Source organism: Lynx canadensis, chromosome X (assembly GCF_007474595.2).
Source record: "Lynx canadensis isolate LIC74 chromosome X, mLynCan4.pri.v2, whole genome shotgun sequence".
NCBI classification, from domain to species: domain Eukaryota; kingdom Metazoa; phylum Chordata; class Mammalia; order Carnivora; family Felidae; genus Lynx; species Lynx canadensis.
Genome location: NC_044321.2, coordinates 44,521,204 through 44,547,263, shown reverse-complemented (window position 1 = coordinate 44,547,263; position 26,060 = coordinate 44,521,204). Strand labels below are relative to the sequence as shown.

The 26,060-nt window shown below is 42.6% G+C and overlaps 1 protein-coding gene across 3 annotated transcripts in view; it reads right to left on the bottom strand.

The window, feature by feature from the left end:
* Positions 1–13,348: 13,348 nt before the first annotated feature.
* The window catches only part of MAGED1 (MAGE family member D1), a 56,545-nt gene continuing 43,833 nt past the window's right edge, over positions 13,349–26,060 (bottom strand). Inside the window, exons 1-13 of one of the 3 annotated variants that reach the window (XM_030305457.2) lie at positions 19,941–20,111; positions 19,337–19,410; positions 17,919–18,635; positions 16,594–17,262; positions 16,406–16,469; positions 16,103–16,182; positions 15,838–15,929; positions 15,535–15,614; positions 15,401–15,443; positions 15,075–15,137; positions 14,387–14,501; positions 13,761–14,146; positions 13,349–13,558 (exon numbers count right to left, since the gene is read on the bottom strand). In XM_030305457.2, coding sequence (XP_030161317.1) covers positions 13,769–14,146; positions 14,387–14,501; positions 15,075–15,137; positions 15,401–15,443; positions 15,535–15,614; positions 15,838–15,929; positions 16,103–16,182; positions 16,406–16,469; positions 16,594–17,262; positions 17,919–18,635; positions 19,337–19,381 — 2,346 coding nt within the window. In that variant the 5' untranslated portion in view covers positions 19,382–19,410; positions 19,941–20,111 and the 3' untranslated portion in view covers positions 13,349–13,558; positions 13,761–13,768. Of the gene's footprint in view, positions 13,559–13,760; positions 14,147–14,386; positions 14,502–15,074; positions 15,138–15,400; positions 15,444–15,534; positions 15,615–15,837; positions 15,930–16,102; positions 16,183–16,405; positions 16,470–16,593; positions 17,263–17,918; positions 18,636–19,336; positions 19,411–19,940; positions 20,112–26,060 lie in introns of those variants that run through there. The other 2 variants (XM_030305458.2, XM_030305460.1) reach the window with 2 other exon arrangements.

The following is a 26,060-nucleotide window of genomic DNA, read 5'->3' as shown; positions in this document are numbered from 1 at the left end:
TCTCTCAAAAATAAATAAACAATAAAAAATAAAAATATACTGCACTCTAATAGTTTTATAGTTCTTTTTGATGTTTGATTTTTCCTCAAGAATCATGGGTTAGAAATTCTAAAACTAATTTCTGTGTAGACTTAGCATTGAGTAAATAAATAAATTCTTTACATGGATAATATGAGCTATGTTTCTTACTGTCAGAGAAGGGGATTACAATTATTGAAAGGGAGAAATTTGAAATGAATCCCGTGTTGGACTATAATTTGGGTAACAGTATGAACTCATGGTTTTTAATATGGATGTAAAATAGATTAAAATGTGGCCACACACACATATACATACATACACATATATACTCCCAGATGTGTCCTCTGAGAGGGCCTAATAGCAATGATACCTCTATAGCAGTGAGCACATCTAACACCAAGTTCTTGGTTTATAAGCACTATTACCCACTGAAAAAAGCCAGGGCTCCATGGTGAAATATATGATGCCTGGGGCAGGAAATACTGAAGATGAATCTGTAATAGCTTGCTGTGCCAAATTTAAGAAATGCTCGAGAAATGATGGGGATGTGTTAAATGGACTCAGGAGTCAACCTGAAGGGTCTCTCATTGACTGAATCTGTAACTATTATCATACCTAAATAATTAATCTTAGTAAAATAACACAATAGAGTAATATCAATGAGTCAACACTGATACACATACATGCTTATATACATTCCTACATGGAAAGGTAAATAATTTTCTTTACAGAAAAAAATCAACAGCAGAAATCCAACTTTTAGAAAGTAGAAAGAGTCATCTCTGGACAATAAGCACGGTAATAATTGAATCAGGTAAGAATCATCAATGGATACTAAACCCAGTGGGTGAAAAAAAATGACATCATGTGCATGGCTAATCCCTCAGAAGAGAATCTAAATTGCTCAGTCTGATCTTTGAAAATTTTCTTCAGTGTGGCCCCAATCTACACTTGTTCCTCTGGTCACCTTTGGATTAGGTCTTCCAATGTAGTCTGTCTCTTTCACTTGCTCCTTCCATTCTAAAAGAAATATTAAACTCCTTCTGCACGTGAGCACTTTTGTACCTGGATACACTGCAGAGACAGAGAAAATTGGAGCCAGACCCAGATTTAAAGGCCATTCCATGTTTCCTTGTTCTCATTCTACTACCACCAGCCTCACCTCCACCAAGACGTCCAGCTACCCACCCAGGGAACCCCCCCCCATTGGACTCTGCTACACACACATCATTTTGAAGATATATGAGCTCTTAGCTGTTGCTCTGGAAGTTCATATATCACTCCTATTCATTGACTAGAAATAGTCATAAGACCCCAACAAAACAGTAAGGTGGCTGAAAAATGTAGGAGAGTGCATAGAAATTTAATAAGCATTTAGTGGTGTTCTCCCCGCCAAGTACCTTATTTTCCTCATATATTTTCATAGATGAGTAAACTAAGGCACAAAGGAGAAAATTCTTGCCCCAAATCACACATTGGGGGATTCAGAATTAGAAGCCAAAGCTCTTTGATGGCAAAATCCAAGTTCTTTCTACAACATCCTCCTGCCCTTGGCCTCCTAGAGCTCATACTATCCTGACCTTTTCCATGAACTTACATGTTCCATCATTTATGATTTTGACTGTAAGCAATGGTGTGCTAGTAAATGGTTAACAATTGTTTCTCAAAACAAAACAAAAAAACCCATGATTGGTAGTTGTTGCCATTTTTCATGGAGTAAATAATCCCACCATGACCAATTTCAAGTTACCAATTTCACTGAATATAAATGTGGGTCAAAGTGCACACAGGTGCAAGCTGGCCTCAACACATCTTTGGTCAAAAGCAACAAGATTTTCTTGCCAATGTAAATAAGTGGATGTTACTAGAAAGATGTCAGAGACTCACAGAACTGAAGGATGACTGAAGAAAGTAACTTGAGAACTGGATAGAAAGCAGAAAGACAGGAATAATCTGATCAGGATGCTGCTCTGGGTATAAAACCACATAAGCCATTCTACTTCATTCCTGTGACAATCATCTAAGTTTCAAAGTCCAAAAAAGGGCATGTGATTAAGAGTAGATTGTAATCCTGCCCCTTGGCAATATCAGGACAAGAAGAGGAAGAATCTGGCTTACTCTATTTCAGTAGGGGGAGGCAAGCATCTGGACATGTCATTTCACAAAGACTACATATTAGTTTTCTATTAATGCAAAACAAATAACCACAACTTGAGTGGCTAAAGCAAATCCATTTATTATCTCATAGTAATTTGTAGGTCAGAAGTCTGGGCATGGTTTGACTGGTTTCTCTGTTCAGGAAAGCCTGAAATCAAGAGGTTGGCATGGCTACATTCTTTTCTGGAGCCTTTGGGTAAGAATCCACTTCCAAACTACTCAGATCGTTGACATAACTCCGGTCTTTGCAGCTGTAGGCCTGACGTCCTTGTTTCTTTGCTGGCTATCCACTACAGACCTCACTTAGTTCATAGAGGCCACCATATTCTTTTGCCAAATAGCCTCTATCTTCAAATCCAAGAATGGAGAATTTCCATGTATCAAATACCTCTCACTCTTCAAATATTTCTTTCCAGGAAGAGTGCAGTTCCCTTTAAAGTCTCACCTAATTAGGTCAGGCCCAGCTAAGATGATTTCCATATTTTACATTCAACTGATTTGGACCTTAATTACATGTGGAAAATCCCTTCACAGCAGCATCTAGTGTTTTATTGAATAACGGTTAAAAGTTTTATGTACACAAGGGGATGGGGATCTTGTGGGGCATCCTTGAATTCTGTCTACCACAGTTTCATCTACCACAAAAATGGGGAACTGTATTACCTAAAAGGAAAGTGAGTGCCATCAGGAAAGACTAATGGATACCAACAACAGAGATATTCACTATAGTACATTTGTACAACATCTACATATACTTTTTTCCATCCTATACTTTGGAAAAATAACAACATGCAAACACTCTTCGTACAAGCAAAAATGCATTCATGCATCCCCAAATGGAGGTAAACCTAAAGTCGTATCAACCATAGCTTCCAGGTTCAAGTTTAGGGTCTTCAGATGTCATCCATTCTTCCTTTAGTTCAAATGAATGCTATATCAACATACTGTAATAAAGTAAGTAAATAAAAGACACAACTGTCACCAGTGTATCACATATAAAATAGTAGGTAAAGGAGAAATAAAATGGGAACATTAAAATTTATAAACATATACTTATTATAAAAAATAAAACATGAGTAACTACTGTAGTATATTCTTCATTTTTTTAATATATTTTTTAAGTTTTTATTTAAATTCCAGTTAGTTAATATATAGCATAATATTAGTTTCAGGTATACAATATAGTGATTCAACAATTCCATACAACACTCAGTGTTCATCACAAGTGCATTCCATAATCCCCATCACCTATTTAACACCACCTCCCCCAACCTACCCCTTGTTAACTGCTTGGAGATATTTTTAACAGGAATGATTTTTACCTCAGTGGTTCTCAAATTGTGGTCTACAGACAAGAGGAGTAGCAACCTAACCTAGAACCTTAATTAGACAGGTACAGTCTCTGACCCACTCACACCTACTGAGTCAGTCTCTGGGTATGGGATCCAGCAATCTCTGAGTTAACAACCTCTCCAAAGGATTCTGATGTTTGAGAGCCTTTGATCAGCTCATTGATTCTCAAGCTGGTTTTACATAAAAATCATTTGGAGAGCTTTTGAATCTACAAAGGCCTGGGATCCACCCCAAGACACTTAAATGAGAATCTTTTGGGAGTTGGATGCAGGTATTGATATTTTTTGTTTGCTTTTTGAAAGAGAGCACAGTGGGTAGGGGCAGAGAGAATCCTGAGTCAGCTTTGTGCTGCCAGTGCAGAGCCCGACGTGGGGCTCAATCTTACAAACCATGGGATCATGACCTGAGCCAAAATCAAGAGTCAGACACTTAACCAACTGAGCCACCCAGGCGCCTCTAGGTATTGGCATTTAAAAAAGTGCCTCAGGGGCGCCTGGGTGGCGCAGTCGGTTAAGCGTCCGACTTCAGCCAGGTCACGATCTCGCGCTCCATGAGTTCGAGCCCCGCGTCAGGCTCTGGGCTGATGGCTCAGAGCCTGGAGCCTGCTTCCGATTCTGTGTCTCCCTCTCTCTCTGCCCCTCCCCCGTTCATGCTCTGTCTCTCTCTGTCCCAAAAATAAATAAACGTTGAAAAATAAAAATTAAAAAAAGAAAATAAAAAAGTGCCTCAGCAATCAAAAAGAATGAAATCTTGCCATTTGCAATGACGTGGATGGAACTGGAGGGTATTATGCTAAGTGAAATTAGTCAGAAAAAGACAAAAATCATATGACTTCACTCATATGAGGATTTTAAGAGACAAAACAGATGAACATAAGGGAAGGGAAACAAAAATAAAAACAGGGAGGGGGACAAAACAGAAGAGACTCATTAACATGGAGAGCAAACTGAGGGTTGCTGGAGGGGTTGTGTGAGGGGGGATGGGCTAAATGGGTAGGGGTATTAAGGAATCTACTCCTGAATACATTGCTGCACTATATGCTAACTAATTTGGATGTAAATTTAAAAAAAATAAAAAAAGTTAATAAATAAATAAATAAATAAATAATAAGTGCCTCAGATGATCCTAGTGAAGACTATTTCTCAAATCTGGGCTGCATGTTATAGTAATCACCTGGAGAAACTTCAAAACATTACTGATATCAGGGGCCCCACTACATACCATTGAATCAGGTACAAACCTCCAGTTATAAAATAAATCAGTCCTGGGGCGCCTGGGTGGCGCAGTCGGTTAAGCGTCCGACTTCAGCCAGGTCACGATCTCGCGCTCCGTGAGTTCGAGCCCCACGTCAGGCTCTGGGCTGATGGCTCGGAGCCTGGAGCCTGTTTCTGATTCTGTGTCTCCCTCTCTCTCTGCCCCTCCCCCGTTCATGCTCTGTCTCTCTCTGTCCCAAAAATAAATAAACATTGAAAAAAAAAATTTAAAAATAAATAAATAAATAAATCAGTCCTGGAGACGTAATATACTGCATGGTGACTATAGTTAATAATACTGTATTGTATACTTGGAAGTTGCCAAGAGATATTAAAAGTTCTCATCACAAGGAAAGATTTTTTTTTTTTGGAAAAAAAAATCTGTGGGAATGAGATCTGGAAATTGGTACCTTTTAGAAGCCCCCCATATATCTTTCATATGTAGTCAGCGTCAAGAATCATTGCTCTACCAGAAGCCATTTAGAATGGGTTAAATGAACTCTCTAGGTCTATTCTCTTGATGCAGTTTATTTTATTTATTTTTTAGATCATAAATTATTTTATTACTATTACAAATAATGCTGCAATAAATAATGTTGAATTTTGAATTTTGTTCATAGTTCCATAAACACTTATTATTTGTAAGGGACAGAGGCCTGAAAGTTAACTTTCTGAGACAGATATTGACACAATTGTTTTCTCCCCACATTTCTGTACTACTTTACACTCCCCTGAAGAACATACATGGCGTTAATTTCACACTATTCAACAGTGGATAATATCAGCCATTACTGTTATTTAACTTTAATTTTGCAAATGTGATGGGTGAAAATGATACCTTGTTATCTTAATTTGCATTTGCCTTAGCAGTGTGAATGAACTTTTTAAAAAAAATTTACGTCCAAATTAGTTAGCATATAGTGAAACAATGATTTCAGGAGTAGATTCCTTAATGCCCCTACCCATTTAGCCCATCCCCCTTCCCACAGCCCCTCCAGCAACCCTCAGTTTGTTCTCCATATTTATGAGTCTCTTCTGTTTTGCCCCCCTCCCTGTTTTCATATTATTTTTGTTTCCCTTCCCTTATGTTCATCTGTTTTGTCTCTTAAAGTCCTCATATGAGTGAAGTCATATGATTTTTGTCTTTTTCTGACTAATTTCACTTAGTATAATACCCTCCAGTTCCATCCATGTAGTTGCAAATGGCAAGATTTCATTCTTTTTGATTGCCAAGTAATACTCCATTGTGTGTGTGTGTGTGTCTATATATATATATATACCACATTTTCTTTATCCATTCATCCATCGATGGACATTTGGGCTCTTTCCAAACTTTGGCTATTGTTGATAGTGCTGCTATAAACATAGGGGTGCATGTGTCCCTTCAAAACAGCACACCTGTATCCCGTAGATAAATGCCTAGTAGTGCAATTGCTGGGTCATAGGGTAGTTCTATTTTTAGAGTTTTGAGGGATCTTCATAATGTTTTCAAGAGGGGCTGCACGAGCTTGCATTCTCACCAACAATGCAAAAGAGATCCTCTTTCTCCCCATCCTCGCCAACATCTGTTGTTGCCTAGGTTGTTAATGTTAGCGATTCTGACAGGTGTAAGGTGGTATCACATTGTGGTTTCCATTAGTATTTCCCGGATGATGAGTGATGTTGAGCATTGTTTCATGTGTCGCTTGCCCATCTGGATGTCTTCCTTGGAGAAGTGTCTACTCATGTCTTTTGCCCATTTCTTCACTGGATTATTTGTTTTTTGGGTGTTGAGTTTGATAAGTTCTTTATAGATTTTGGATACTAACCCTTTGTCTGATATGTCATTTGCAAATATCTTCTCCCATTCTGTAGGTTGCCTTTCAGTTTTGCTGATTGTTTCCTTTGCTGTGCAGAAGCTTTTATATTGATGAGGTCCCAGTAGTTCATTTTTGACTTTGTTTCTCTTGCCTCTGGAGATGTGTTGAGTAAGAAGTTGCTGTGGGCAAGGTCAAAGAGGATTTTGCCTACTTTCTCCTCGAGGATTTTGATGGCTTCCTGTCTTACATTGAGGTCTTTCATCCATTTCGAGTTTATTTTTGTGTATGGCATAAGAAAGTGGTCCAGGTTCATTCTTCTGCATGTCGCTGTCCAGTTTTCCCAGTACCACTTGCTGAAGAGACTGTCTTTTTTCCATTGTGTATTCTTTCCTGCTTTGTCAAAGATTAGTTGCCCATACGTTTGTGTGTCCATTTCTGGGTTCTCTATCCTGTTCCATTGATCTGAGTGTCTGTTCTTGTGCCAGTTCCATACTGTCTTGATGATTACAGATTTGTAGTATGCCTTGAAGTCTGGGATTGTGATGCCTCCCACTTTGGTTTTCTTTTTCAAGATTGCTTTGTCTATTCGGGGTCTTTTCTGGTTCCAAACAAATTTTAGGATTATTTGTTCTAGCCCTGTGAAGAATGCTGGTGTTCTTTTGATAGGGATTGCATTGAATATGTAGATTGCTTTGGGTAGTATCGACATTTTAACAATATTTGTTCTTCCTATCCAGAGCATGGACTCTTTTTCCTTTTTTTGTGTCTTCTTCAGTTTCTTTCATAAGCTTTCTATAGTTTTCAGTGTATAGATTTTTCACCTCTTTGGTTAGATTTATTCCTAGGTATTTTACGGTTTTTTGTGCAACTGTAAATGGGATTGATTCCTTGATTTCTCTTTCTGTCGCTTCATTGTTGGTGTATAGGAATGCAACCAATTTCTATGCATTCATTTTATATCCTGCAACTTTGCTGAATTCATGAATCAATTCGAGTTTTTTGGTGGAGTCTCTGGGTTTTCCATGTACAGTATCATGTCATCTGTGAAGAGTGAAAGTTTGACCTCCTCCTGGCCGATTTGGATGCCTTTTATTTCTTTGTCTTGTCTGATTGCAGAGGCTAAGACTTCCAATACTATGTTGAATAACAGTGGCAAGAGTGGACATCGCTGTCTTGTTCCTGACCTTAGGGGGAAAGCTCTCAGTTTTTCCCCATTGAGGATGATATTAGGGTTGGGTCATTCATATATGGCTTTTATCATCTCGAGGTATGCTCTTTCTATCCCTACTTTCTTGAGGGTTTTTTTTTATCAAGAAAGGATGCTGTATTTTGTCAAATGCTTTCTCTGCATCTATTGAGAGGATCATATGGTTCTTGTCCTTTCTTTTATTCATGTGATGAATCACGTTAATTGTTTTGCAGATACTGAACCAGCCCTGCATCCCAGGTATAAATCCCAGTTGGTCGTGGTGAATAGTTTTTCTAATGTATTGTTGGATCTGGTTGGCTAATATCTTGCTGAGGATTTTTGCATCCATGTTCATCAGGGAAATTGATCCATAGTTCTCCTTTTTACTGGGGTCTCTGTCTGGTTTTGGAATCAAGGTAATGCTGGCTTCATAGAAAAAGTTTGGAAGTTTTCCTTCCATTTCTATTTTTTGGAACACCTTCAAGAGAATAGGTGTTAACTCTTCCTTAAATGTTTGGTAGAATTCCTCTGGAAAGCCATCTGGTCCTGGACTCTTGTTTTTTTGGCAGATTTTTGATTACTAATTCGATTTCCTTACTGGTTACGGGTCTGTTCCAATTTTCTATTTCTTCCTGTTTCAGTTTTGGTAGTGGATATGTTTCTAGGAATTTGTCCATTTCTTCCAGATTGCCCATTTTATTGGCGTATAATTGCTCATAATATTCTCTTATTATTGTTTTTATTTCTGCTATGTTGGTTGTGATCTCTCCTCTTTCATTCTTGATTTTATTTATTTGGGTCCTTTCCTTTTTCTTCTTGATCAAACTGGCTAGTGGTTTATCAATTTTGTAAATTCTTTCAAAGAACCAGCTTCTGGTTTCATTGATCTGTTCTACTGTTTTTTTGTTTTTGTTTTTTTTTGTTGTTGTTGTTGTTGTTGTTTCGATAGCATTAATTTCTGCTCTAATCTTTATTATTTCCTGTCTTCTGCTGTTTTTGGGTTTTATTTGCTGTTTTTTTTTCCAGCTCCTTTAGGCGTAAGGTTAGGTTGTGTATCTGAGATCTTTCTTCCTTCTTTAGGAAGGCCTGGATTACTAGATACTTTCCTCTTGTGACCGCCTTTGCTGAATCCCAGAGGTTTTGGGTTGTGGTGTTATCATTTTCATTGGCTTCCATATAGTTTTTAATTTCCGCTTTAACTGCTTGGTTAGCCCATTCATTGTTTAGTAGGATGTCTTCAGTCTCCAAGTATTTGTTACTTTTCCAAAGTTTTTCTTGTGGTTGATTTCAAGTTTCATAGCGTTGTGGCCTGAAAATATGCATGGTATGGTCTCGATCTTCTTGTACTTAGGCTGATTTGTGTCCCACCATGTGGTCTATTCTGGAGAATATTCCATGTGCACTGGAGAAGAATGTGTACTCTGCTGCTTTAGGATGAAATGTTCTGAATATATCTGTTAAGTCCATCTGGTCCAGTGTGTCATTCAAAGCCATTGTTTCCTTGTTGATTTTTTGATTAGATGATCTGTCCATTGCTGTGAGTGGGGTGTTGAAGTGTCCTACTATTAAGGTATTACTATTGATGACTTTCTTTATGTTTGTGATTAACTGATTTCTATATTTGAGTGTTTCCATATTTGGCGCATGAATGTTTACAATTGTTAGGTCTTCTTGGTCTATAGACCTCTTAATTATGATATAATGCCCTTCTGCATCCCTTGATACAGTCTTTATTTTAAAATCTAGATTGTCTGATATAAGTATGGCTACTCAGGCTTTCTTTTGTTGACCATTAGCATGATAGATGGTTCTCCATCCCCTTATTTTCAATCTGAAGGTGTCTTTAGGTCTAAAGTGGGTCTCTTGTAAACAGCATATAGATGCATCTTGTTTTCTTATCCATTCTGTTACCCTATGTCTTTTGATTGGAGCATTCGGTCCATTGACATTTAGAGTGAGTGCTGAAAGATATGAATTTATTGCCATTATGATGCTTGTAGAGTTGGAGTTTCTGGCGATGTTCTCTGGTCCTTTCTAATCTTTTGTTGCTTTTCATATATATATATATATATATATATATATATATATATATATATATTTTTTTTTTTTTTCCATCTTTTCTCCCCTCAGAAAGTCCCCCTAGTCTTCATTTTTAAAACTGGTTACCAGGTCAAAGTTGATATAAACATTTTCTTTACTCCCCATGTCATTTTTCTGTCATCAGTCTGTCACCATCTCAGTCAGATGGGTTCTTTACCTAGAGAAATGATTCAAATATTTGTTTATGTGTAGTCTGAGGAGTTGTTAGCCTTGCCCCCATGGGATTGCGGTAGTAGCCTAAGAATTTTAACCACTTTGGGATGTGATAAAGTCACCCTAGAAGATCTCCTAGTCCGCAGACACCCCCCATTCTGCCCCCATTATGTAGCAGCAACGCTATTTCCTCCTGAAAATTGAAATCAATCATCTTAGCTAGTACAAAAGCTTCATTTTTTTTTTACTTATTTGTCCATTGGCATGACTATTACAAAACTGCCAGGTGGAGATCTCAATTTCCAAATCAATGGAATCATTGTTGAGTAGCCTGGTAGAAACATGCCTTGCTTGGGTATTAAAATCTCTAAACTGGTAGAGCCCAAAGTCACAAGGACAACTTTAAGTTCCATCACTTAGTTCTTAAATCTAGGAATTCTGGTTGACTAGATGGCATTAAATATATTGGTGACTAGTTTAGAATATATACTATATATTATTATTATTATATATTTTTATTACACACACAATGTATACTATATCCTATATATTGTAGGACAGCACCTCTAACACATTGAGTGTTGTCTCTCAACTGGTGGCATAACTATCTTTCTTCAATACAGTCATTATTCCATTGTATAAGGACAACTTTTTTCTAAGTGGTGCAGTGCATGATAAAACCAGTGAATTCCATGGGAATAAGCCAATCACCACACTTTGAGTTTTAAAGTGAGTCCCTTGATCAGAAGCAATGTTGCATAAAATTCAAAACTGTGAAGAATTCTTTGTAAGATCACATGTTATGGTGCAGACAGAAGTACTTGTAGGCAGAAAAGGCAATTCTATATCTAAAATACTCATTTATTCCAGAGAAATCATAAAGCCAACTAACTTCTCCATGATATAATGGGGAATATTTCCTGTATACACTTAACCTAGATTCAATAAAATGTTGACATTTTATTGTATGTCTTATCCTCTCTCTCTCTCTCTCTCTGTCTCCACACACACACACACACTTTTTAAAATATTTTGAGTGTAAGTTACAAAGTTACTCTTTCAGAAAACAGTACAATAATCAAAATCAGACCACTAACATTGATATAATACTGTTATTTAATTTGGAGACATTATTCAATAGATTTTGTCAACTGTCCAAATTGTACCAAAATTTCATGAGCAGGGGAGGGACAGAATTAAATCTCTTCTGTGGTGTGAACAGGGCAGACAGTGCACTGAAGCCCCGAGTAGGGTGTGTAATCCACAGGGATAGAGCTAAGGGGGTTTCCACAGATATTGGGCCTCTTCTGCTATCCCCAGGCTCCAATGATCCAACCCTTCCTCTCTTCAGGCTTCCAGAATTTCCTTGTGATCTTCCACACCTCTAGTGTTGCCATAACCACATTGCTCCCTAAACTTTACTGGGACTGATTGTCCCAAGACTCTTCCACCACTCAGCACTTAACACAGCTTAGAAGATCCACAGGGCTCCATCATTATTGTATAGATTAGATTGCTGCCTCACAAATCACAAGAGTTGGGGGAGGCCCCAGAGATCACCTGTTCTCATGTCCTTCCCATTCCCAGTTGAGCAACTGAGGCTCAGAGAACTTTGAAACTACTAGGGGCAGGTGGGAGGACACCAATTGGCTCTTCTTAGACCTGATGTCTTCCCCACACATTACACAGCTGGTCTACATTCCCCTCCCTACAGCCCAGTCACAATCTGCACACAGCGTGGAGCTGGGGGTATGGGTGGTGATGGGTATGGGAGTGAATGACACCTCAGGAAAGACCTGTGCCTACCTTGGGGGCTTGTGGATGGATTGGTTCTTTTCTGAGGCTGCAAAGTGGATTCCATCTACCTTAATATGGAAACTGCAAACACACAATGGGAGAAACCTGAGGTAGGTGAGGGATTCCATGGCATATGCTGGCACGTGGTGAAATCACCCACCTGCGCAGAAATGCCTCCTCAATCCCACAGAGTTTGGGTGTTTCATATCAACAGGTAGAATAACCAGCACCCAAAAATGTAGGAACCGTGGCCCAGGCCTGAGGTGACATAGAGATACAGGGCTAGAGCAACCCTTACCCAAAAGACCTTATGCTGAAATTCCCGAGTATTGCCTGAGCAAAGGGTCAGGATCCAGGCCTGGCTGAGTGGAGCCTGGCAGTGAGGACAAGAGGCAGGGGAGGGGCTGGGTCTCCATAGTGTTGGCTCCTTCCTATTAATCCTGGGCTCTCCCCAGAATGTGGACATCTCCGGAGAACCTGAGGAAGCCCTGGACACTGTCCCTACCCACTACTGAGCCCTTCCCAGGAGGCTAAATTGCCTTTGCTCTTGTTTTCTACCCTGATAGCTCCTGTTTCTGCCCTTGCCCACATGCGTAGGTACCACCAGGCCTCTGAGGAAGTTATGGCCGAGGCCTAATTTCACCCTCACTGAGAGCTCTGCTTCCAGCAAAGACCTCAGCAGCTCAAGCCAGGTTCTTGTTCACAGTCACACCAAAAGGAAGGCTAGCTCTCACAAGGCCTTGTCTTTCTCAATTCTTATTCTCTAAGCCACAGAGTTTCTTCTTTCTCCCTGCAGGAGGGGAGAAGAGGCCAATGTGAGGCCTCCATTATTATCCATAAGAACTTGTCTCTGTGATGAGGCCCTGATCCTGTGGAGATGGGAGACTGGGAGGACTTTCTAGAGGGACAGGTTCCTGGGAAGCATATCCAGAGATGAGGAGGGGGTGCCTTATGAATCCACCTCTTTATAGGCAATGTGGCTAAGGGTATGATATCTTCCTACTCATATAGGAGAACTCAGGTACCTGGATCACAGTGTTCTCTGCTCCTACTCCTGCCCCCATCCTGGAGCTATTTCACTTTCCATATGGTTAATACAACCAACAACCTGGAATCCCAGGGACATCATCTCCAGGAACAGTTATTTTCCCTCCCCTTCAACCACCCTCTCTGGACCTTGTCATTACCTGGAGTTCTACCTCTTTTGTCTTCTTAATTGCAACTGTCTGACCACCTACACCCTCTCCCATTATTTCATCTCTTTTAATGTCACCCCAGGACACCTAGCAGCATGTCTATCACATATAATTCACTTAAGTATCACTTATAAAGTAGACCATAGTAGTTCTTGATTAACACTGTGTTCATTACTCCCTCCTTTGTTTCCTAATCCATAAGCAGGGTCTACCTATATTTTTATCAGTTGAAAGCTAATCTGCCCCTGAGGCTAGCACTGAGGCCCTATCTCTCCCATATAAACAAGTTGATCACTCCTCAAACATGGGAAAAACAGAGAGCACATCTCATTCATTTTGCAGTTTCAATGTTTATTTCTGATACCAAAACTTGACAGCACACAAGGGGGATAAAAGCAACAGACAAGGAACAGCAAATAAATTTATCTTGCATGCCACTTTCAGTCAACAGGATGTGGCTCTCTAGATAGCTGTGTTTAGAAGGAATCTGAGGCTTCAGCCTCACTCAGGGGAAAGACTATTGCAACTGATTAGCAATATCTGTGGACATAAGAAAGAAAAAAAATAAAATCAATGATATATATCAAATAGTAATATAAACACCAAATAGTGTTTCCCTATACTTTCTTCATCTTCCCACCATGGGTTTCCTAAGACTCCCAGATGGTATACATAAATACATTCCCATGGATCCTGTATCTACCAATGACCCTAACTGCCCAATACAAAGTGATATACCTACCCAACATCTTACTCAACCCAGAAGAAACCAATGGCACCAAAGTTGGCAGCGAAGTTGGCACTGGCTGTACCACTAGGGCCAATAATGGGGCCAGCGAAGGTCTGAGGAAATCTGGAGCGGGCATTCTGGTGGTATCTGGCCCAGAAGGTAAATGGGATTCTAGACCAGGGATCGCCAAAATCTCCTTCCTCATCCCAGGTCAGCAGCTCAAACTCAATGTCATCCCAGCTCCAGGGCCCAGATACGGCTTCATCTCCAATCCCCATGCGGGTTCTCGCCTCAGCCCGGGCCTCAGCCTCAGCTGCAGCAGCATCTAGAGCATCCAACGCCTCATCTGCAGCCTCCATGAACTGTGCAGTCCAGTCACGAGGATCTCTCTTTTGAACCTGAGATGAGGAACAGAAAATAAATAAAAAAATCCCTAATTGTATAATATTTATGAAGTACCTACTATTTATTCAGTGCCCTACTTTGTGCTGTTGTTTACATAACAATGACAATAAATGCCACCAGTAATGCAGCACTACCATGTGTGATATCTAAGGTCTCATTCCTGCTCTGGACCCTTCCCAGCCAGTCATACCTCATCCCTTGACCTATCAGCTCTAGAGCAATTCCTCTATTACCTCTGCAATGAATCTCAGCACTTTCATCTTGCTAGTTTCATGGTAGGAACGGAGGCCCCAGAGGAACTCATACTCAGGAGGGTTGCTGTTGGGCACTCGTCTGTAATCCAGGTACCTTAGAGCAGAAAGGTCTTTGTTTCCACCCGGGCAAGAATGGTAGTCCAACAATGAATGATACTATATTTTGACACCCCCAATTTCAGGTAGCAAGTCCCCCCAGACTCATTCCTAAACCTAGCATAATTATATTCTAATAGTCAGACCTTCAAATTCCTGTACCAGTGCTTCTACATTAAGTAATCACCTAGAACTTCAGGGTGGCTTATATAGGGTCATAGAAAGGACAATGCTTAATCTCACCTTTTCCATCACAGCTCTAGCTCCACATTCTTGTAATATTGTTATTAAGCCATAGTTGGCCCATTGCAATGATTACAGTGGGGTGTAAACCTCAGCCTTGGAAATGTCTACTGTGGGTATACTGGACAGGTTTCACATGCAAGATAATTATACTGCAGAAAAATCCAACCATGAGCAGTCCACTCAATCAACACTTCCAAGTACATGTGTGTTTTTCTATGTATATGTATAGGTATAGTGTAAGAAATGAGCACAGGAAGGACTGTCTGAGGCTGACCAGCACACAGAACTCATGAGGACCAAACAAAGGCCCTTAGACATCACTTACTTTTGCTTTACAAACTCGTAAGTAAGAAGTTTCCTCAGATCTCCCAGGAGAGGATGTCTCACCCTGATAATATAAAAAAGAAACCCATAATCAGAGACTATGAGATTGCCCAAAGAAAAGAAAAGAGCTTTCAAGCACAGAGGTCAGAGATGAGAGAAGAAGCATAGAGTTCAGGATGATTTCCCCATCCACCCAGGTCACATCCTTGGGCTCTGTACCTCCCCAAACCAATCCCCCTAGACCACTAGGCTGATGCAATCCTGGGACCATCCTCTGTTGCCAAAGGATGATATAAACAGGCAAGAGATGAGAGAGCCCAATCATACCCAGGACGCAGTCCCATCTTGCGTAGTGCCTCCCAGAGGACAGCTGCAATGGGAGGCAAGGGGAGACAAGGGACGGAAAATGAGCATGAAAATCAGGCTGTAGCCAACCCCCAGCTGCAGATCCAGCCACTCACCTTCACTGGCACGGTTGCCATTCATGAAGATGACGCCCAATATCACCAAGAGGAGACCCAGCTTGGGTGTGTCTTTGGTCCTAACAGAGTACAGAAAGTTATATTTTCAGCAGCCATCTGTATGAGACACCCCAGGTAGCTTAACCATATAGCTTACCCAGCATTCTTCAGCAAGGGGATAATTCTACCCCAGTTCTGACCATGACCTGGTATGTGACCCTGAATCTTGGACCCTGACCTACTTGACACTCCCAGAAGAAAAGCACTGATAAAGGCAATGTTCCATCTCCCTTCCCATCTTACGTTCCCAGTATGCCAGCCAAGGACTCCGGGGTACTGATGAGAATATACAGGTGTTCTTCTTTGTCAATCTCCTTCAGCTGAATCCCAAATTTCTACAGGGACAAGAAAACAGACTATGAAATTACAAAATCTAGCATAAGCTACCCATACTCACTTGCTCACCTCCCTGTGATACTTCAGCCCTAAATGCCCAGTAGGAATCCCACGAATCTTTGATATCAAGACCTTCCCTCATTATTCCTATTCCTCAGGGCTGCCTTCTCACCTTCTCCAGGACAAAGCATGCACGTTCAATGATTTCTGGATAAACATCAGTGTATTCACGGATGATATCCCTCAACATTTCTGTAGGAGAAGAGAGTACCTGAGCTGAGCAGGCGCCACAGAGCTACAACCCCTTTGCCAGCCCTACCAAAGGGAAAATAATCAGGGCCCTCAAGGATGAAACAAGAAGAATCAGCCATGGAAAGAGGGGATTCAAGGGAAGGGGACTATACGCAAAGGGATGTCCACAGAGCATGCGGTGAGGGGAAGGGCAGGGTGCCGGGGGAGGGCACTGGGTGCCTACCTGAGCGCTTGATGGGCACCTTGGTATAATCTTTAAGCATCAGGTACTTGACCAACTTATTTGCCTGGGAGGAGAAAAGGAAATCATTAAAGTTACTAAGATATTTATAGAAAACTTGATTACATTACAGATGGATGACAAAGACAAGAGGAAGAGAGGGAAAAGTGACTAGGGATAATAGTTCTTACTCTTTCCTGAAGAAGGGCCACATCTCGGGGCTGTGAGGCACCCAGGTTCTGTGAGGCACGCGAGTTGGGAGAGGGTCGCAGGTTTGGTGAGGGTCGTAGGTTCTGCCAGTCAGGTGGGACTGGCCAATCAGTGGGGATCCAGTCAGGTGGGAGTGGCCAGTCAGTGGGAAGTGGCCAATCAGGTGGTAGAGGCCAGTCGGGTGGTAGCGGCCAGTCAGGAGGGCCTTGCCAATCTGGAGGACCCTGCCAACCTGGTGGGGTCTGCCATCCAGGTGGGGTCTGCCATCCAGGTGGATTCTGCCAGGCTAGTGGGTTCGGCCAGACAACCGGACCAGGCCAGACAATGGGGTTTGGCCAGATCACTGGGTTCTGCCAGATCACTGGGTTCGGCCAGATCACTGGGTTCTGCCAAGCAACTGGGTTTTGCCAGGCTGGTGGGGTCTGCCTAGCTGGGGGGCTCTGACGTGCTGGTGGGGTCTGCCGGGCTGGCTGGTTTTGCCAGCCTGAAGGGTTCTGCCAGGCCAATGGGGTCTGCCAGAGCACATTGGGGGGTGCGCCAGGTGGGTTCTGAGTGGTAACTGGAACCGGTGCAGACCTCCATGTCCCTGCAGTCAGTGGGGCCCGTCTCTGATCCCCACTGCTGTTCTCATCCACATTCAAGTTATTAATCTGCATCATCAGAGAGAAGGAAAGTCCAGGGTCACTAGCTGTTTCTGTGGCCTCACCCTATCTATTCCAGGAAGGCCTCCTAAAACCCTCACCTGTAGTGACAGCCTGACCCACTAGCCAATGGTCACCCTGAGTCCTGGGCTTGTCTTTCACTGTCTTCCAGGCAGGAGTTTCATCTCTGAACCAGGCCAGGAGCAACCCAAGGGTGGGGCCTGAGGCTTCTCCTCTTCCTATGTCCACCACTGGCTCTGCTTGTACCACCCTGGACAAATCACTCAAGTCACTTCACCTCTCTGGGACTTAGTTTCCTTCTCTGTAAAACTGAGACTATGATCCCTACCTGGTATTATCTTGAAGATTTAATGAGATAACCTGTGTGAATGTGCCCAGCTCAACCCTAACACATGGTGGCTACTATGAAAAGTGTTAAGCTGAATTACATGTGGGGTGCATATATTATGTGTCCATGTCTCATCTCCCCATCAGTCTGTGGATATTCAGAGAGCAGAAATGATCACATTTATCTTGTTATCCCCTACAACCTAGCTGAATACAGGCCATTATATACATATGTTTTGTTTTGTTTAGAACAAATGAACAACCTCAGAGAAGAAAGGAGAGAGCCCAAAGCAAAGTGGAGCTAGGAGGGATCTCACCTTGCGGGTCCTCTTGCCCCGAATTATAGTCCTGGACTCCAGATTCTGAGCCTGGGAACCATCTGCTGATGTCTGTGCAGCTGCACCATCAGATTCAGGGATACCTGGGTTGGTCTCTACCTCAGTCTGGGAAGTGGCCATCTTGGCTTGGTTAATATTCTGGATCTGGGTATCAACCGTTGGGGCCTTAGTGGTGTCATTCCAAGCCTTAAAGGCTGTCTTAGGCTGAGTGTTGGCCACCTCACTGGCACTGAGAGACTGAGAGAAACTGTAGGTGGTATTTTGGTCCACTTTAGTAGTGGCACTCTGGGCCTTAAAGGCCATCTCAGACTTGTTAGCAGTTAACTCACTGGTGGTTGCTGCCTGGGAAAAATCATAGGCAGCATTTGGGCCCTTAGGAGCAGCATTCTGGGACTTAAAGGCTGCCTTAGTCGGTGCATTGGGCATGTCCTTGGCATTAAGAGCCTGAGAGAAATCATAGGCACCATTTGGGCCTTTTGTGGTGGCATTCTGAGCCTTAAAGGCTGTTTTGGGCCTAGCGGCAGCCGCTAAAACCTGAATGTCAGCCATCTCACTGGCTGTTGGGGGCTGTGAACTCTGGGGACTAGCATTCGGCCCAGCTGCTGTGGCCTGGTTGATAGGTGGAGCCTCTGAAATCTGGATGGCCTCCATCAGGGTCTGCATAAGCAAGGTGCTGTCTTCTACGGAGGCCTCAGCCTGCAAATACAGGGGGAAAAATTAAATTTGAAGCGGGAGGGTAGGGGGAACAATGCAGGGGAGGTGCAGGCAGGAGGATGGTGCAAAAAGGGGGAGGCACAGATCCAGACCACCAGCAAGGGGCGATGGGAGGCGGAGTGGTAACAAAACGTGTGGCAGGGATGGAGTGGGGCACGGACTAAATGAGGGGTGGGGCAGAATGAGGAGTGGGGTCGAAGTGGAATGAAGAGGGCAGTGGGGGGTGATGGAGGAGGTTACAGCAGAGCAATGCGGTGTGCGGCAGTTCAGGAGCAGCTCAGGACAAGAGGTGAGGCAGAGCAAGGGTGCCGCCTCCAGGAGTTGAGGAGAATAAGGGGGGTCGGTCGCAGGGATGGGTAAAGCAAGACAGACGGAGGGTGGCGTCAGGAGGTTGGGGGAGGGGGTGGCAGACTGTTCTACAAGCGTCAGGACTGTGGAAAAAAAATGGTTCCTTACCCAACCCGCATTCTCTGGGCAGATTGCCCTGACTACTAACAGGGTCTCCCCTTTCTCTAAGCAGGGACTGAGGGCTGAAAAGGGATGCCCCTCCCCCCCTCAATAAACCATGGGAATTTGAAAGACGACGGAGTCTAGGCACGAAGAGGTAAAAATCAGATCCAGCCAAAGGGGCCCCAGGGAACTGTCGGCTAGGGAAATGGTGGGGTGGGGAGTGGAGATCTCACCTGGAAGCCGAGGAGGCCCGCACCACAGTCCATTTTCTGAGCCATGGCTCCTGTCCCTCTGGCAAGAGCAGAGCCTGGGCGGGGGGGGGGGGAGCTGGGCGTTATACTACAGAGGGCAAATACGAAGGACCGAACTGGGGGGGGGGTGTCTGGGGGTTGACTGTGGGGGTGAATGAGGCGCTGAATGTGAGGGGAACGGGCTGGATCGGGGTGGGAAAAGTCAATGGGTGTCAGGATGGTGGTTCAGAATCCTGAGAAGCTACTGCCGGAAAGAAGCTTCAAATCAGGGTTCGGAAAACCAGTAACAGTTCTGAATCCAAGGGGAATGGGTTAGGACTCGCATATGGTAAATTGAATGGAGGTTTCGAATCAGGAGGAATCGTATGACAGTACAGATTGAGGTCGAGAAATCTGTGGAGATTTTTAACGATGGGAGGGGTTCGGAGAGCAAACAGAGGTTCTGAGTAAAGGAGGGTCGGGTAAGGGGTGTGAATTGGGGTTCGGGGAGTGGAAGGGGAATCAGAATCCGGGGTAAAGGGATCGAAATGAAAAATGGGGGGCCCGCACCAGGGGGCAGATGCCCTGTCTGGGGGCTAATTCTCACCTTGCCTCAGGCCCCAACCCCAACCCCCTCGTTGCCTCCCTTCTTCACGACTCAGAGGATCGGGATTGCAGTGATCGGCTCTCGGCAGCCGCACCCTCTCCTTGTCCAGGAGAAAATGCCAGCGCGGCAGCTAAGAAGACCCCGCCTCTCCGCCTAATATACCACCCACCGCCTCAGATAGTTGTGCGCATGCGCAAGAACTGACCGACCAAATGAAAGTCCCGCCCGCTTCCCCAACAAAAGCTTCGTCCTGAACATCACGGTGCGCATGTGCAGTGGCAAGCAACCCCGCCCCTTTGCCAACACACCACCCCACCACCAACCAGGTCGACAGTATACCAGGGTCCCACCTCTTTCCTCAATATCCCCTCCCCCAAACAGATGCGCGGCGCCTTTAGGTCCCACCCCTTGCCCCACACCGGCCCCCAACCTTTTCCGCAATGCGTCTCCATTCTATCCCTCCCCTCTTATGGCCCCTCCCGTCGGGTCGGCATGCATCGCCACCCCCTTGCCTAGCACCACTTAGGTCACTGTTAAGGAGGTGTCTGTGTGGGGTCTCTAACTGCAACAAGTGCTAGGCTCCTGCTAAGCTTACCTACTTTGGGACCCAGGAAAAGGAACAGAGAGAATACACTGTTGGAGATAGAACAAGTCTGCACCTGACACACAAATCTATATGATCCCCCTTCAACAGATCCCAGACTCCTAAACATTAGATTCTTTCCAGCACTTTGTGCAGCTCCAACCATGCGCTTATCTTGTGTGCTAGTGAGATGGGGAGGGAAGGGCACAGCTTAAACATCACAGCACACTCTGTGCTGGGGATTGTCTTCTCACAGCAGCCCTGGGAGGTGGGTGTCAGCATCCCTATTTTATAGGTCAGGAAGCTAAAGCACAGATACACTGTATAAACTAGACAAGGCTATAGAGCCAATAAACAGAAAATGTAAAACGCGGGCTAGGGCCTTCTTGACTCCAAAATCCACGTTCCACTAGTTTTGGCCTGGGAACTGAGACACCCTCCCCTCTTCAGGTTGAGTGACAGATTTCTCTCTCTCTCTCTCTTTCACAAACACACACACACACACACACACACACACTCCCTGCCCTGTCAACACCTGCCCCAAAGAAGCAAGGTTTGTGTTCTCCAAGACTTAAGCTCATGCTCTGCACACAGAACACAGGTAGAAGCCCTTAGTCCCCACCCCCTCTATGTGGTTCCATCCAGGTGTGGGGATTGTTCTTCAGGATTCACTCCCTACTCTGTCAGGCCTCTCCCTGTGAGTGGCACAAACACACTGCCCATGAGGCCTTGCTGGTGCCCACTGGAGCGGCCAGGACAATCAGGCATTTGTGTGCCTGACCCATGGCAAGCCTGGATTCAGAGTAAATGTTTACCCTGGTTCCTTCCAGGCTTGGGTCCTCAATTCCTGGGATGGACTGCTGTGCCATTCTATCCATAGCTGTGTGAGCCTGCTCAGGTCATTCCACTTCTCTGAGCCAGCTTCTCAACATGCAAAATGGGAAGCACAAATAGCACTGACTGGAGTCCGACCCAAGGACACACATGCTGCTATGCTTCCAGATGACTGGAGAGTCAGAAAATCATATACAGATGTGAAATGACTCAAATTGAACTGATAACTTCCCAAAAATCCAAGGCAGATCTTTGTACATTTCACATTTCTTCTGGCATCAGCTCCAGCCAGGAGTCTGCATATGAAAGAAAGCTAATGCTAGAAAGGATGGCAGCATTTGGTCCCCAAAGGCCAACATCAATTCTGCCTGGCTGGATGACTTTCCTCATCTGTTGCATAGCAACCTCCCCTGTCAGCTGCCTGTTTTTTCTCAGCACTTCCTCTGTAAAGTGTCTGCAGTGGTACGTGATCAGACTCAGGAAAGAAGGTCTGAAACACCATTTTGAATGCTATCTGCTTCTGTATCTATATCTCCAGTCTTGACTTGGCCTATGAATTCTAGATCCATAATCCAACTGTCTGCCTCACTTCTGCAATTGGATAACCCTTAATATTTTCAAATTGAACAGGTCTCAAACTGATTCCTTTGTATATATCCTCTTCCTCAAACACAGTGTGTTTCTCCTTTAGTCATGCCACTCTCCCAATTAGAATAAAAGCCTTTTAGAGAGATGAATTTTTGTTTGTTTTATTCGTTGCTGTATCCCCTGTATCTACAATGATAACTGGTATATTTTGTATGCTAAAAAATGTTTGTTAATGAATGAATAAATCCCACCATCCACCCTGTTGCTCAAGCAAGAAACCTGAGAGGCATTTTTTTTTCTTTCCTGTGATGAATTCACTTACTTTTCCTCATTATACAAATAATGCATATTTGTCATTAAAAATTTAAACATTACTTAAATATTTTAGAAATTAAGTAAACATCACTCCCAATGGCACCACCCTGAGATAACTGCTATTAAGATTTTGATGCTACCTTTTCATGTAACACTCCATGCGTATATATTTACATAAATGGGATTATATGTATGCTATAAATGTTTTAAATTGCATTCTTTTGCTTATTGCCTCCCATTCCTTTCACCTCTACCTTCATCTGCCAAACATACATTTTAACAGCCATTTTTATAGTTTTCCATGGTCAAAAAGTCATTTTTTACTATTTTACAAAAATTAAGATCATATACACTTTAAATGCATCAGAGTTATTTTATTAGTTAATGCTAATCTACCAAATTCATTCTTTCACATTGCTGCATAATATTCCATGACAGGGATGTACTGCAATGTAGTCAACCATTTCCCTACTGATGGTCATTCTAGTTTCAGGTTTCAGGGGCACATACATACAAACATTGCAATTAGATATTTGTTACATATATTCTTGTATTTTATGTTTAATGTTTTTCATTCCTGTGACCAGATGCCCGGGAGAAAGACTGGCATACTCTACAGTGCTTGGTAATATGAAGACTTTTCCAACTTTTTGCCAATGTGATGTGTATTTTATTGGTATCTCCTGTGGTTTTAATTTACATTTCTCATGTAAGCAGTGAAACACATATTCATATATTAGTGGACTGATTAGATTTCTTTTGTAAAGTAACTGCAAGTCTTTTACTTATTTATTTCGTATTGTCTGTCTTATTTTTTGGACTTCTTTATACAGCCTTAGAGATGCTTATTGAAAAAATATATTTCAATTATTTTTTCACATTTTAGTAAGGAAATACTATGTATATAATTTATATTACATAATAGTTTGACATAAAGGCCAGATATTCACTTTTTCACATTCTCTCAACAGCCAAGAGAACGTGGTGTAGGATTTACCACTGTGGTAGGGTCTTGAAAATTTTATTTATTTTATTTATTACAGTGAAAGGATACTGATTTTAAATCAACAAAACTAAAAAGTGCACAGGAAAGACTCCATGAGAAACCAGGCATAAGATTCCAGTTGTCTTTTCTCAGTGGAGTTGTATGGCCCATGCTCAGATCTCCCAGTGAGGTATGTGGCAACCAGGGAAGTTTGCCTGAGCTGGGATTTTAAGGGGGCGGGGGTCAGGTAGGCATGGGACATTTGTGTGGCTGACCTTAGTTACTCAGTCTCCAGCCTGTGCAGAGGTACCACAAGGTCACAAGCCAATATATAATACCACAAGGGCCAAGGCCCACTATAAATTACATTGTTAACGTAAACTATCTGGTGTGGCCCAAGCCCCAGGTGAACAAAAAGTCTAATCAGGCAGGATATTACAAACTTAGAGGTTTATCCCCCAGGAGCTTGTCAAGAGCCAGACCTTTATTTGGAATGTACAGACAATTTTGTTTTGGAATGCCAGGGTTTGTATACCCCACACACCTGTGGAGTCAATTCTTTTACTGCATAAATAGTCACAACTCCAACCTAACACTTAGTCTGTAAGGAGTGATTCAAAGATGCAATGATGGAATTCAATGCCATATCTGTAGCCACAAGAAAATCCAGTTTCTAGGAGCGGCATTGGTAGCAGGGTCAAGGGCAGCATCTAGTATCCAGTGTCAGTGGTAGCATTAATGGGAGCCACCAGCTAATACTCATGGCATGATTTTTGAAATACGGCTGGGCCAGATGCTCTTAACAAATTATTTTATCAATTCTACTCTATTTTTTTTAACTTTTTGAAATAATGATAGATTCACAAGAAATTGCAAAGATAGTAAAGAGTACCCCTTCAGCCACTTTCCCCAATGGGCACAGTTATAACTATAATACAATATCAAATTCAAGAAATTGGCATTGGTATGATATACATGTCTAATTCTATCACATGTGGAGGTTTCTATAGTAATCACCACAGCAGTCAAGATACAGAACTATTCCACCCCCAAAGATTTCCCTGTACTACCCCTTTACACTCACATTCATCATCCTTCCCTCCACTATCCTTAACCCTTAGCAGCCATTAATGTGCTCTATCTTAGAGTTCATTGATTCATTCTTACATCATATTGTTCTGCTGTTGAAGTAATCTACTGAGGTTTTTTAAAAGTTCATTTATTGGATTTTTCAGTTCTTTTTTATGTTTATTTATTTTTGAGAGAGAAAGCAAGCATGAGTGGGGGAGGAACAGAGACAGAGGGAGACACAGAATTTGAAGCAGGCTCCAGACTCTGAGCTGTGAGCACAGAGGCTGATATGGCGCTCAAACCCATGAGCAGTGAGATCATGACCTGAGCCAAAGTCAGACATTTAACTGAGTCACCCAGGCGCCCAGGATTTTTCAGTTCTTAAATTTCTTTTTGATTCTTCATTATATCTTCTATTTCTTTGGAAGATTTTGTTTCCTTTGTTTTAAAATTATTAAACATTTTTATTTATTTTTGAGAGAGAGAGAGACAGAGTGTGAGTAGTGGAGGGGCAGAGAGAGAGGGTGACACAGAATCGGAAACAGGCTCCAGGCTCTGAGCTGTCAGCACAGAGCCCGACACGGGGCTCAAATTCACAAACCATGAGATCATGTCCTGAGCCGAAGTCGGATGCTTAACCGACTGAGCCACCCAGGCACCCTGGAAGATTTTGTTTCTTTGTTAAAGAGTTTCTATTTTTCCTTTAGTTCTAAGAATGCTCAAACTGCACATTGAAACACTTTTAGGATGGCTATTTAAAATCTTTTTTAGATGATTCTAATTTCTGTGTCCTCTTGGTGTTGGTGTGTATTGACTGTCTTTTCTCATTCAAGTTGTGATTATCATAGTTCTTAATATAACGAGTCATTTTCAATTGAACCTAGATATTTTGCATAGTATGCTATGAGGATCTGAATTTTGTTTAAATCTTCTATCACATGTGGGTGGAAGTCCACATTCCCACTCAGCCTCCATTGACACCTGAGAGCAAGGGGCTCTTTGTTATTGAGGGCTAAGTTCCAGCTCCATATTAAAGTTTTACTAGTATCAGCCTGACTGCAAGAGACCTGGGTACCTAATTACATGGTAAATGTCTATCATTTTTAGTGCTGGGTGGTGATTTTCCACTAGGCCTTTTTTTTTTTTTTGACATGACTTCATTGGCTAGGGGCAGAAGCATCTCATTATCATCTTTAGGGATGGAGATCGAAGCTCCCCACATGGTTTCTGGCATTGTGGTGACTGGGCTATTCCCACTCCCCATTTGCCCTTCTCTGACACTCTGTCAGAAGATTAGAGACCCCATTACAGGCTGGCAAGGGTGGAAGTATAGGGTCTGTAAATTGGATTTTGCTGGCAGGGATAGGGCCACAGTTCTCCCTCTAATATTTAGCTAGAGTAGAGCAGTTATTGTCTAATTTTTTTTTGTCTTGTGCTGTCTTTGTCTTTTAGATATGGAAAGAACAGAGGTATGTTGAGGTTTTGTTTTTTTTTTTTTTTGTTTGTTTTTTTTTTTTTTTTGGTCTATGTCCTTTGGTGTTTCCAGTTTGCAAGCTTCTTCAGGAGGTGATCTGGGCTATATGAGGCCAAAAGAAAACCCAGGGGACTCACCACCATGTTATTCCTTGGAATGCAAGTTCCCTGGAGAGTATGCCATCTTATCTATAACTTTCAAGGTCTTCTCGTGTTTGGTTTATATATAATGCCCAGGGGAAAGTACATCTATACCATTTACCCCTTCCTG